At 40.1% G+C, this 13,342-nt stretch overlaps 1 protein-coding gene across 1 annotated transcript in view; it reads right to left on the bottom strand.

The window, feature by feature from the left end:
• FNDC3B (fibronectin type III domain containing 3B) overlaps positions 1–13,342 on the bottom strand; it is a 413,185-nt gene that overhangs the window by 103,501 nt on the left and 296,342 nt on the right. Inside the window, exons 12-14 of the mRNA XM_089675519.1 lie at positions 8,273–8,397; positions 4,084–4,255; positions 1,532–1,618 (exon numbers count right to left, since the gene is read on the bottom strand). Coding sequence (XP_089531645.1) covers positions 1,532–1,618; positions 4,084–4,255; positions 8,273–8,397 — 384 coding nt within the window. The remainder of the gene's footprint in view (positions 1–1,531; positions 1,619–4,083; positions 4,256–8,272; positions 8,398–13,342) is intronic.

Genomic DNA, 13,342 nt, shown 5'->3' with positions numbered 1-13,342 from the left:
AAGGATTTTTACTTAAATGTATTCTTTGTAGTAAATTATGTGCTGCAGGATCACCCCCCCCCCCCTTTCACCAGTTCCCACCTTATAATAAACCTGAGCCCAATCTCAATCCAGCGCTGTGCCCGAGAGCAGTGACTCTCTTCTCTCCTCACAAGGTAGACTGATAGCAGCGGAAGCCATTGGCTGTCAATCAAATTTCTGTGACGAGGAAGTGTGGTGCTGGTGGTGGGGGGGGCGGGATGTTTCGAGCCATATAGGTAAGATAAGATATAGGCATAGATATGTTTACAGTCGCTTTGAAACCTAGGTAAATTTCAGTAGGCTGCAGCCTTTTTACAAGTATACCTGTAATGTAAGAGACATTTACAATCATAAATCTATTTCTCATTTAGCTAGTGCTAATACTGCTATATCAAATTGACATCTTAAAGTATATCTAAACCCAAGAAAACCTAGTACCTTGATGTGGTGGCTCCAATCAATTTCATTTTCCCATGAATTTTCCCCATTATTTTCACCTGGTGATACTGTAACACAAATCCTGTTCTTGGGTGACAACACAAACAGTAGTGTTTTTATTAAGGAGTGGTGCTCTCCCACAAATACGGGAAAGGTGCTATGACTACAGATAACCTCTCCCTCTCCTCAATTCCATAACATGGTTATGGTGGGTTGTTCTGCAGTTCTTAAAAGATAGCTGGGAAAGCGGACAACAGTGTTTGAGGTTTCAGTCCATTTCATTTGCACAGGAAATTAGGACACTGGATTTCTGGCAGAATCAACGTGTGTGTTTCTGTACTTGCTGAAAATTTTATAAAGATTTAAGTAATAAAAGAAAGCAAATTCAGCTATTACATTGAAGGGGCTACTAATCAGCAATGTATTACATGATTGTTCTTGGGTTTAGATGCATTTTAAAGTTAGCAAAGCAGTTGCACTTGAAATCTCATGTACCAACATTATTAATCTGGAAGTTGGTCTTTTCTAACACAAATCCTTGTAGCATTCTTGAGATCTGGCATGGGTTTTGGAGAGTTTTGGTCTTTCTACAGAGATCAAGCTGCCCTGGCATGTGTGAATGACAAAGTATTACCTTGTTTTTGGCACTACTTTGTGTGACAGTTTTCACACAATTAATATTGTTGTGTGAAAACTTTCTGTGTAGAGCAGGGGTGGACTGACAACTAATGGGGCCCCCGGGCAATAGGGGATCATGGGGCCCCTGTGTCCTTGCCCACACTCAAAAAAAGCCTATAAAAAAGGTACCAGGGGCATTTCATGGGGCCCCCTACTGACCCTGGGCCCTCAGAATGTGCCCGAGTACTCTAATGGTCAGTTCGCCCCTGCTGTAGAGATACAATTAAATCATACTGCCCAGAACTCCTTTATCTTTCACTGGAAACAAATAGAACTGTATAAATGTGTTAATAATGTATTCTGCAATGTTTGTATCATAAAACGTTAGCACATTTACAGCACAGAAGAAAACATACAGAATATCACCCTCTGCTGGCAAACAATAGCAGCTTACCCTAAATTTGTATTGTGTGCTTCTTTGGAGATTATTCACAGTACATGTTAATTCTTCTCCAGTGTATGCAGGTTGAAATACACTGTCCTAAAAGCATAACATACAGAGGATGCAAAATGTCACATTAGGATTTTTTCTTTTAATTGCATACGATTTTTTTCTCCTTGTGCATTTGTTGAGTCTCACAAAATCTGCAGAAGGCTGCAAACAGTGAAACACGTGACAGGGGAGCACAAAAAGCAGACAACGGGTAACAAGACAGAAGACAGCAGAACAGATGGCAAGAGAGGACAAACAGAGGTAAGGGATAGCAGGCTTGAAGAAGGCTGGCAAGCAGCAGTACAACATGACTGAGAACAGGAGAGGTTTATTAAAGGGCCTGATATAGCACTTATTCAACTCAATTGAAAACAGTGTACACATGCAAAGCAAACTTCAATGCTATACTAAACTTATGCTTTCAAGGTAGACTGACATAACTGCATTATCTAATTCTAGATGATGATGAGCCCTTGGTTATTAGTAGTGATGCAAAGGCAGAACCTGTTGTGTACTCACTATAAGGTGCCAGCCCATAGCTTCCATTGCACCTTCCACCACTCAATCCATTACAAGAGATCCAAACCCCCTGACATTCCATCCTGCCACCTCATGACTGAGTGTTCAGTATGTAAGTGGCCAATCACCAGACCTTAATGCAGGCACACAGCGGTGGGGTACGGCATGCTTAGCTTTGACTTTCAAAAATTTGCAATCAATTTTTGGAAGGCTCTGATAGCGATAAGTGCAAGGAAGACGTTTGCAGACATCTTATGGTGCATACACAGCAGCCTCTACCTTAGATTCTTTCACACCCAGTACAGAATCGATTTAAGACTAGCCTCTAGAAGACAGTCATTATGCAAAATTGCATTGACTGGTTTTTTTTATTTTATATTCCCTAACACACATCATACATACAATATATACACGTTAAAGGCTGTTGGTGAACAAGAAAACATAATGGTGCTTCACATGGTACATCATGCACCATATTATCAAATATTATTATGGCACTGGTAGCTGTACCAACAGGAACTAGTTAATATCATATTTGGCATGTGTTAAGGGAGGTGGGGTTTACTTTTTTTTCATTAGCTAGCCAGATGAATGCTTCATGAACATTTGCACCTGCAGCATGAAGATGCTGTATATTTCTGGTGCTAGGGATGTCCTGGAGCTGTGTACAGCAGCCCATAGGCATGAATGGGTAAAGATGGCTCTATGAAGCAATGCAACGCTTTTTTTGCTTAAAGTAGCGTGTGCGCACAGACGTCATGTCCTGAGTGCACACTTCTCTGCTTGGGGCATGACATCTGTGCACATTCATTACTATGTGCAAACAGCAGGGCATAGATGAATACAGCCTCCTTCACCTGCTCATGGCTATGAACTGCCGGTCAGGGCTGCTGATAAGGGGGTATCACTGGTCCTCCTCTATGGGGCCTGGGCCAGCAGGGAGGTTAAGGCATCAGGGTGAATCAGATGTGGGCATGGAGAGTGACTGGTGCAGTGTGGGGAGGGCAATTACTGGAACTGTAAACGGTGTTTATTATGCTTCAGTTGGTGAATAAATAGGAGCCTCTGTACAGTGTGCTTTCTGTTCATTTACTGTCCAGTGCAGCTGAGGCTACAGAGAAAGGGATTGATAAATGTATGTCCACAGCCTCTTTTTCTGTCTCAAAAGTGAGGCAAAAACTCAAAAGTTTAAGCCCCTGATATTTCACCAAAGCCCCCAACAGCCTTGTAAAAAAATAAATGAAAAATGTTAACAAAAATAATTAAAAAATTGTAAAAACAAAAACATTTTAAAATAATTTTATAAAAGGGCTCATTCATACGAGTTCTCTGGCCCATTCGGTGTGCATGAGCAGTTTGTTTGTGTGGCTGGAGCTGTCTGTTTCTCTATGAGGACACAGGAGCTGTACAAACACAGCTGCAGGTCTTAATCTGACAGCTGTGCAAGCGTAGGTGAGTAGCCCTGAAAACACACTGTCTGAGGGGGGCCATAAACCTGCACCCACACAATTGTCAAATTAGGACCTGCGGTTGTGTTCACATAGCTGCTGCATCCCCAAAGCATAACATAGGCTGCCTACACACAGCTCCAGCCACATGAAGAAAACAATAATTTACAATATACAGGCCACAGCACCCATGTGAATGAATCTAAAGAACTTATTCACACACAGAGCTTTATTTATTCAATACAGTTTTATCTTTTAGATTTAGCAGGAATTTTGATAGTTATGTTGTGTTTGTGTCCGATAATTATTTTAATGTATTTTTACCAAAAATATTGTTCTGATATTCTTGTGGGGGGTGTCAGGCTTTACAAGACCCTGTGATTTCCAACAGCACCCCTGGTGCTGGTACACAGCTTTAGAGCACCAAAAAAATGTATGTCTTTATACTGCATAGGACAACTGAATAGAGAACAGCATTTATTAATGCAAGACATTGAAAAATTCCCACTTCTCTAGCACAAGAGACAATCAAAACAAGAAACGTACGGTATCCTCCTGAATCTCCAACGTGTATGAAATTACTTCTTCTGGGAAACATCCCTCTGGCCTCATCCAATGCAGCGTTATCCACGTAATTCCAGCTCTAATAAATTTAGGTGTGGAGGGCATCTGAGGGATATTGCCTGATGTGTAGTACACAACCTCTTGGCTGTACTCGCTGTGAATAGACAGAGACGTCAATAAGCAAGATGTTTACTATGATGTAGTAGTGTTCCATGCTGTGTAAACTATTTATTTAATTATGTTGGTTACCACAGATTTAAGCTTAGGATGTGTAAATGTACATTTAGCAAAAGAAATCCACCTTTCCCCAAAAAAACAATCAAAGAAGCACGCACTTTCTTGACTGGCATGTCAATATTTACTTACATGTAAAAATACATTTCTACTAAATGAATCCTTTCTTGTTTTTTTGCATTTGTTACATTGAATTGATTTGCTGAAAAATATTTTTCCTTACAGAGTAAATTTAGCACATTGGAAAATGTATCTAACGTGTATGAAACCCTAACTTCATGTCATTTTAGTGTGAGAAAGCCCTCTGTAACATACAACTTTTTTTTTTTTTGTTTTTTTTTTAAAGAAAATCTTGATTCCCATATTTGCAATGGTATTGTCTTCTCACATTTAGCACAGCAAGGCAATTAAACAATCCAGTCCAAGTAACAGGGTGAACAGTTAAGAGATGAGTTCACCTTTAAAAAAAATAATAAATGCACTCTTTTTGCAGGTAAAAAAATGTGCATTCATTATTGTTTTTCTTGGGAGCCTGTAAAACATTGCACCTGTAATAAGCAGATTGCGGGTGCAATGCCAGGCTCCTTCAGATTGTCAGTACACTGTCTGCCCATACCTCTGATGTGGGTAGGCAGCTACTGAAATCCTCAATGGACCACCCAGTACCCTCACAGTTCATTGAGGACTACAAGCCATCAACCACAATGGCTGACGGAACGTGCAGGCATTCGTTCACAGAACTGTGAATGAGTGACTTGGCTGTGTGGGTGGAGTCACACACAGCTGCACTGTTTTAAAATTGTAACAGTGGGTACAGGGAGAAGGTCCCCGTTGGCTGTCACAGAGAGGGGGCGGATCAGGGGGTGAGGTGGTGGATGCTCAACCTGTTGGATGTTACACCCTAAATTGAAGTGTAACATGTAACATGTTGAGAAAGGTGACCTTACTCTTTAAACAGGACAGTTCCAACAATATGTTTTTGCCCTGCAGCTGCTTATTAGATGAGCTATATCTTTCATCATTACATGTACTTCTGTGTGGTGGGTTTTAATTTTTGCATAGAGTTCAAGCAATCAAGTGAATGAAAGGCCAATACTTTACAACTTTAAACACACTGTTTGGATCCCCTTTCTGTCCTGAAGATGAAACAGGAAATGAAAGGAGATCTACAGAAATCACATTTTGTCATGTGTCCAGTTGAAGGATTTTCCTTCACTTCTGGTTTTGGAGACAACTCAAACATTTTGGATTTCTTATCCCTTTCTGTCTAAGTGATCATGGTCACAAGGACACATACAGAAATGCGCCAGCAGCAACATGGACAGCAATGAAAACTCAACAGGGAGTCTAACCACTCTTTGCCCCTCCATCCTAACCTAAGAACTTAAGGCATATAAAACAAAAGCAAAGCCTGTGGTGGCCTTTGGTGGTAGCCAAAGCCTCAATCTGCTAGAGGCTGCAGTTAGCCACAAATAAGCACATAAACAAAACAAGCTGTCACAGAGAGAACAACCAGAGGGATGGGTGTTGTGTCCTACTTATTTTAGGGCTCTGGTGCTGAATAAAAAGATTTTATGGTAAGTACAAAAATTCCTATTTTCTCTTTCTAATCTATCTCTAGATAGTGTCTGAGGTGACCTCCTATCACCCTTCGTGACTGCAAAATGGAAGTCGGTTTCACTAAATGAGACCGTGGCAGAAAATTAAATATGCTTGGCTCTAATGACATGCAAGCAATGCAGCACTATTTGTTAGGGGTATGTTGGGAAATAAGGATAATATCCTCATTACGATGACCAGCAGACACTACCTTTGGTCACCAAAAGGGTTACTTACTTTGAAAGGATTAGCAAAGAAAGTTTCTAAATGTTCAGAAGAGGTGTTTTTTGCAAGACAGAAAGCACCAAGTTCAGGTCCCATGGCAACATTGGGGGAGTCTCACCGGAGGAGACACAAACATAACAGAGGTGTCAACCAGTGAATAAAAGACAGTGATGAGAGAAAGAAGGCTGCTAAAACTGACAGCTGACCATGTATAAAGCATAAGGCCAACTGCTGATCAAAGTTTGGTAGGAGAAAAAATTAAGCCATGCCGCTGAAAAGGAAAACACAGATGAATCCTGACTGTGCCTTGAGAGTGCTGGAAAGTGTATGTACTAGCTTGTACATATTTGCTGTTTTTTATACTACCAACAAGTCACTTCTCCTTAAAGTATAACAAAAGGAAAATTTTTTTTAAAGATTAAGATTGAGTGCTGAGGGGTTAGAACCACTGTCAGGTAGTTTTTGTTGTTATGTGAAAAAGCAATATTTTGGCGCCTAGATAGCTGAATAAATCAAACAATAGTGAATAATGCCCATACTAAGCCGGCAATGTTAACAGCTGCCCCTAAATAGTAAAAACACTTATAACAAATAAATACGTGAATAGGTAGGCGCTAAAATATGTCATAAAACAAAAATAAAATTAAGTAGCAATAACATAAAACAAATAATAATCCTTGACACAATAAGATGAAAAGTCTATATTTAGTGACAGTCCCATAAAGATGTAGTCCCACAGACCAAAAATTTCCTTGTTCACCATGTGCAGACAATAAGTGAATTCCTCACTCACCAGAAAAAATTGACCCCGGTTAAGGTGGTCAAATAGCGCTTTGTGATCATAAATACCGACGACCAGCAGCAAACTCTCCTGGATCAGGCCTCCTGGTTTCCTAATATGAGATGTGGATCCAGGGGGTCAAAGATGATTGCCCCCAGTTGAGTGATCACAAGACTCTGGGTATACAAATTGTGGATGGATTACCAATCCCAGGCTCTCCTCAAGATAAGCAGCTCAAATAAACCAAATAAATTAAATTGCTCTAAGTGTAGTATTTATTGAAAATTAGATAGATATAATATCCTATGCACTCACATGTATTGGTGCCCAGAGACCGGCACCAGTCTATGCAGCCTGTGTTTGTATTATTTCCAATGGTGATGGCCAGCATGCGTTCCAAGCCTCGCTTACGGCGGGACAGATGTGACGTCGCATGAATGCGGAAGTGATGGGATCACGCTTCTACATGCATTTCGCCTGGTGGTGTCCCCCAAAAGCACACTGGTTTCCACAGGTTTATTTTTCAAAGTTAGTGTAGAGGCAGCCAGGCACACAGCAATAGTTCACTCACTCCAGCCCAATATTCAGGCTAGGAGATGTCTTGTTTTTATTTATTGCTGAAATGTGCACCATAAAACGTGTCTCACTAGTCACTACAAAAACAACAGGAGGCTGAGGAGGAAGACATGCTAACTACCCGCTCCAGATCCAATGAATGGGTAGGGAATTTCCAGTCTAATTTTCCTGGTCATCAGTGTTACTGGGAAGGAAAGTGAGGGTAAATCCAACATTTTGAAAAGAAACCAACAGGAATAGAGTAGATCTTCCAATGGGGACACTTGTTCCAATGACAACTGTCTAAGTGGATATTTCCCTCACATTGGAAGGATATCCTCTTCAAATCCTTTTGAGTCTACAGAGCGGGAGGGGAAATCACCCTACAGAGATACAGAAAGCAAAAAAACTGTGGTTTTAATCCTCCCCTACTCTATCCAACATGAAAAAAAAGGTTGTGACTTTAGATATAATTCAACCAATCTGCCCCATTCTATGATGATCCCTTCAGACGCTTACAATGTAATAATGTTTTGAAAAAAGGGGGGAAACAGAATTCTGCAGCATGCTTACTTGAAAAATGTTCCAGCAATTCTGTTAAGTACAAGAAGTTCTAACATTTTTTGACAACCATTCACATAGTCTCTTTGCTGCAAATGTTAACTAATAAATTGAATATTTAGGATTTTTATTAAGGCTGCGCAAAAAATTATGATAATGTGCAAAGTACAATAATCCATAGCAAGCAATCTGTTTTTTTTAAATTACAGAACTAACCTTTTCCCAATATCATTGCGTGCTGCCACTCTAAATGTGTATCCCATGGCAGGGCACAGTTTTGTGAGCTTACAGTGCCTTTGGATTCCTGTGTAACATTCTCTGAACACACTATTTCTTTTTCCCTGAGGAGAAAATAATGTATTAATATATTTATCTCATGCAGACTTTTTTGTATCCAGTCTTAGTTACCTTACAGCTAGACATAAGCTAGAATAAAAGCTTCATAGGTAAAGTTTAATGACCAGTCAATGTTTCTGCCTGATATATAAATACCCAGATCAAGGCCTATTTATAAAAGCTTGAGAAAAAAATGAGTTTAACGTGTCACATTGCATATTGTTTTTATGCTAAATCTTTTTTAAGTTTTATTGCAATGGAAACTTATTATGTTGAAGGGATGAACTAGTGGAATATAGACACATAGGCACAAAAAAACCCGTCAAAATGACATAAAAAAATTGCCACTTTATAAAATGGTTCTTCTCATTAATTTCCTGAAAATAACAAACTGGTGATACAAATTAACTGTGACATTTTCAAAGGCAGAAATTCATTATACATTTACAAAAATATCAGTTTGATGAAAAATAACTCATATTACTCATATTTAAAGAAGAAATAGAAAAACTGCCCAAAACAACTTTTTAGCTAGGTGAAAAGTTCAGCCGTATTTCTTGTGACACATTTCGCAAAAGTAGTAATTATTCATGGTAGCAATTTATGGAGTAATGTTGTCTTTTAAAATAGGCCCTACATACTGCTCTGTATTTTTATGGCTTGTGAAAACATCCTGCAGAACATGAAATATTTTAAGGACACAGAATAAACTTATAGGGCAGGCTGTAGTGCAGTGGTACTTCTTATAGACCCTTTGGGCTTCTTAAAGTGGTTCTAGAGGTTGACAATTTTTTACCTTCATGCATAGTAAAAATCTTTCAGGGTGCCGCTTCCCCCGCAGCTCCCCCAATACTTACCTGAGCCCTGTCTCGAAACAGCGATGTTCACAAGAGCAGTGACTCTCCCAGGACTCTCTCTACTCATTGGCTGAGACACAGTAGCCATTGCCATTGGTTCCCACTGCTGTCAATAACAGCCAGTGAGGAGGAAGAGGGGGGGTGGGATTGTGCCACGCTCTGTGTGTCCCATAGACACACAGAAGTGTCTCAGGAGCGTGCACACACAAGTGCCCCCAGAGCAAGCAGCTTGCTCTAGGGGCACTTGGCAAGGGGGAGGAGCCAGAAGCACAAGTGGGGGACCTGAGAAGAGGGGGATCGGGGCTGCTCTGTGCAAAACCATTGCACAAAGCAGATAAGTATGACATGTTTATAATTTAAAAAAACAAGGCTTTAAACACTTGAATCTAGTTTTTTCTTATTATGTCATACAAGTGAAATACCTGTGCATTATGAAGACTAATGCACTATGAAATCATTTAAAGAAGATTTCCGATTTCTTTAATCCCTTCATGTAGCAACAGAGTAATTTTCACACTTATGATCTTTAAAAGTAGAAAGACGTCTGGCCCACAGCTCCTTACAATTACTTGGTGAAAAAAATGTGTTTATTTGGAAATAATCACACAAGATTTTGATTCTTTTGGTTCTACATGAGGTGGTATTTACATTTAAAAACATTTACTAAAATGGATGACCTAGTTAAGCAGTTTTTCACTCTTTATTTATTTTAGGGCTCTGGTGCCAACCATAATGGAAACTACTACTTTTGCTTTGTGCATTTCAAAATTTTCCATGTATGTACATTCTATACACCTGATTTAAAATAAAAAGTGTCTGCTGTTAGCAATCTGTTCAAGCTATTATTTGTTTGAGGAACATCAACAGCTTTTGGTGTCATTGATATATGTTTAAATATATTGAACACACTAGGAGCCACAGAACGTCGAACGTTATAGACTTTTTGAGACTCTGGTGGGCTGGGGGTCCCAGATCTCAGGAAATATTATAAAGCGGCTCAGATAACCCAATTGTCCCAAATATATGCCATTTCTTACTGACCAGAATGGATAGTGTTAGAGGCGCAGGCTTGTGTACCTCTCCCCATCAATCTTTTAATGTGGATCTACCCTAAGAAAAGGAGGGCTATTCTTTGTCCCACGCTGTCCCACTTATTGCATCTCTGAGATTCTACCCGCAAACAAGTGGCTCTTCACTCCCCCCATTCCCCGGTAGCACCAATATTTGGCAATCCGGAGTTTCCCCCTGGATAAATAAAGGCTTGTATCAGGTGGGACACTTCCTGGACCATAGAGGGATACACCCCACTACTTATTTCTTATAACAGTTTGCGATGCCCGCAACTGAACTCTGCACCAAATCCTCCATTTCATTTGCTCCTTACAATGGAATACTGTTGACGATACCACACGAACAGCTTTTGAAAGCAGATGTTTTTGAGGTGGGGTTCAATGGGGGGGGGGGCATCTCGAACCTGTATAAATTGTTTGTTTCCACTTCAGGTAGACTACCATATATGCTTGCCTGGGAGAGGAACATGGGTGAGGAATAGGAGAGGAGGACTAGAGAGAATGGTTCCTTAGAATGCACAAAGGCATTATGAATGCTTCCCTCGTAGAGGCAGGCTATAAGGTCCTCTCTGGCTGGTATTTGGTTCCGGATCGATTGTCAAGAATGTACCCTGGCTCCTCCTCACTTTGTTTCCGAGGATGTGGGAAAGTGGGAACAATGTTCCATGTATGGTGGATATGCCCTAAGGTTAGAAAGTACTGAGAACGAGTTAATTCCCTGATTTTCACGGTGACTATGATTAATGTTATTAAAAACCATAGAACTGTGATGCTTAATGAACCCATTGCTAGAGTTTTCAGATTCGCTCAGACCCTAATCTATTCCATTTTCCTGGCAGCCAAAATTGCGATCGCAACTGTCTGGAAGAAACCGGTAATGGACTTAATGAAATGAAAACTTTCATGGATCACGATCAATGAGAAAATGGTCAGTATCCTGCAAGATACCTCTACCAAGTTGAAGCAAGTCTGGAACCCATGGATTAGCTACCTGCAAACTACGTCCTAATATTGCTTTTTTTCTCTGTGCTGGCTTGGTGGAGCCTGTCGCGTGGGTGGACTCTATTCCTGCCTTTGTTCTTTCTTACTTCCTTTTTCTTTTTCTCCATCTCTCTATTTTTTCTTGCTCGGTTGGCACTTTGATGGCTCAACACCATATTGTAATTTAAAGACACATTGTGTAGTACTGCGTTTTTCTTGTGCCTGATACATAGGAATACAGACCTTGGGCTTTGGCACATTTAGACTGCTTCCACAGATCCAACATCTCCACCCCTTTGTTCCTGCTGTCAACCAATCCTAGTACCTCCTGCTCTGAGGTGGATTAGGACATCTGGACTTGCTACACTCTCCTGATACAGTTGTGTTCAAAATAATAGCAGTGTGTTGAAAAAGTGAATAAAGCTCAAAATCCTTCTAATAGCTTTTATTTCCATACACACAAATGCATTGGGAGCACTACACATTCTATTCCACATCAAAACATGAAGAAAAATATATCACAATTGTGTTGTTCCTCTAAAAAAATTGAAGAAAAGTGAATATTAGACTGTTTAAAAAAATAGCAGTGTTTGTACTCTTCTTTACAAACTCAAACATTCCCTCTATAAACTGAAAAATGTTTGAAGATTTTGCTTTCCTTTGAATCACTTAATTAATATTTAGTTGTATAAGCACTGTTTCTGAGAACTGCTGTACATCTGTGTTGCATGGAGTCAACCAACTTCTGGCACCTGTGAACAGGTATTCCAGCCCAGGATGATTGGACTACATTCCACAGTTCTTCTCCATTTCTTGGTTTTGCCTCAGAAACTGCATTTTTGATGTCACCCCACAAGTTTTCTATTGAATTAAAATCAGGGGAATGGGCAGGCAACTCCATAACGACAATCTTGTTGGTCTGGAACCAAGATGTTGCACGTTTACTGGTGTGTTTGGGGTCGTTGTCTTGTTGGAACACCCATTTCCTCTTCAGCATAAGGCAGCATGACCTCTTCAAGTATTCTGATGTATTCAAACTGATCCATGATCCCTGGTAAGCGATAAATAGGCCCAACACCATAGTATGAGAAACATCCCCATATCATGATGCTTGCGCAACCATGCTTCACTGTCTTCACAGTGTACTGTGGCTTGAATTCAGAGTTTGGGGACAAACTGTCTCCGGGCACTAGACCCAAAAAGAACAATCTTACTTTCATCAGTCCACAAAATGTTGCGCCATTTCTCTTTAGGTCAGTCAATGTGCTCTTTGGCAAATTGTAACCTCTTCAGCACGTCTTTTTTTCAACAGTGGGACTTTGCAGGGGCTTCTTGCAGATAGCTTGGCTTCACATAGGTGTCTTCTAATTGTAACAGTACTCACAGGTAACTTTAGACCTTCTTTGATCTTCCTGGAGCTGATTGTTGGCTGAGTCCTTGCCATTTTGGTTATTCTTCTATCCATTCGAATGGTAGTTTTTCGCTTTCTTCCACATCTTTCAGGTTTTGGTTGCCATTTTAAAGCATTTGCGATCATTTTAGCTGAGCCTCCTATCATTTTCTGCACTTCTTTATGTTTTCCCCTCTCCAATCAACTTTTTAATCAAGGTACGCTGTTCTTCTGAACAATGTCTGGAACGACCCATTTTCCTCAGAATTGCAGAGAGAAATGCACTGTAACCAGCATGTACAACATTTGCTGCATTCCTTCCTTAAATAAGGGCAATCATTGCCACCTGTTCTTCAAAGAATGAATGACCTCACTAATAGAACTCCACACTGCTATTATTTTGAACATGCCCCTTTCAATTAGTGATTCAATTACACAGAATCAGCAGCATACATGTCATGACTGTTGGGTCTGTTGGATTTCTGTTACTCTAGTACACCTGTTAGTAAATTATTTGCCATGTAGAAATATCATTTCTACCAAAAACAGTGATTGATCAGGTTAGTGATATCTGACTGCTATTATTTTGAACACAACTGTATGTCGCTGATATATATTATTTTTAGGTCATTTTTGTGTCTCGCCTGCGCTG

This window comes from Staurois parvus, unplaced genomic scaffold, assembly GCF_062004578.1.
Source record: "Staurois parvus isolate SC_StPar_1 unplaced genomic scaffold, SC_StPar_1.0 ptg000155l, whole genome shotgun sequence".
NCBI classification, from domain to species: Eukaryota; Metazoa; Chordata; class Amphibia; order Anura; family Ranidae; genus Staurois; species Staurois parvus.
The sequence above is the reverse complement of the archived record's forward strand: the minus strand, read 5'-3'. Positions and strand labels throughout refer to the sequence as shown.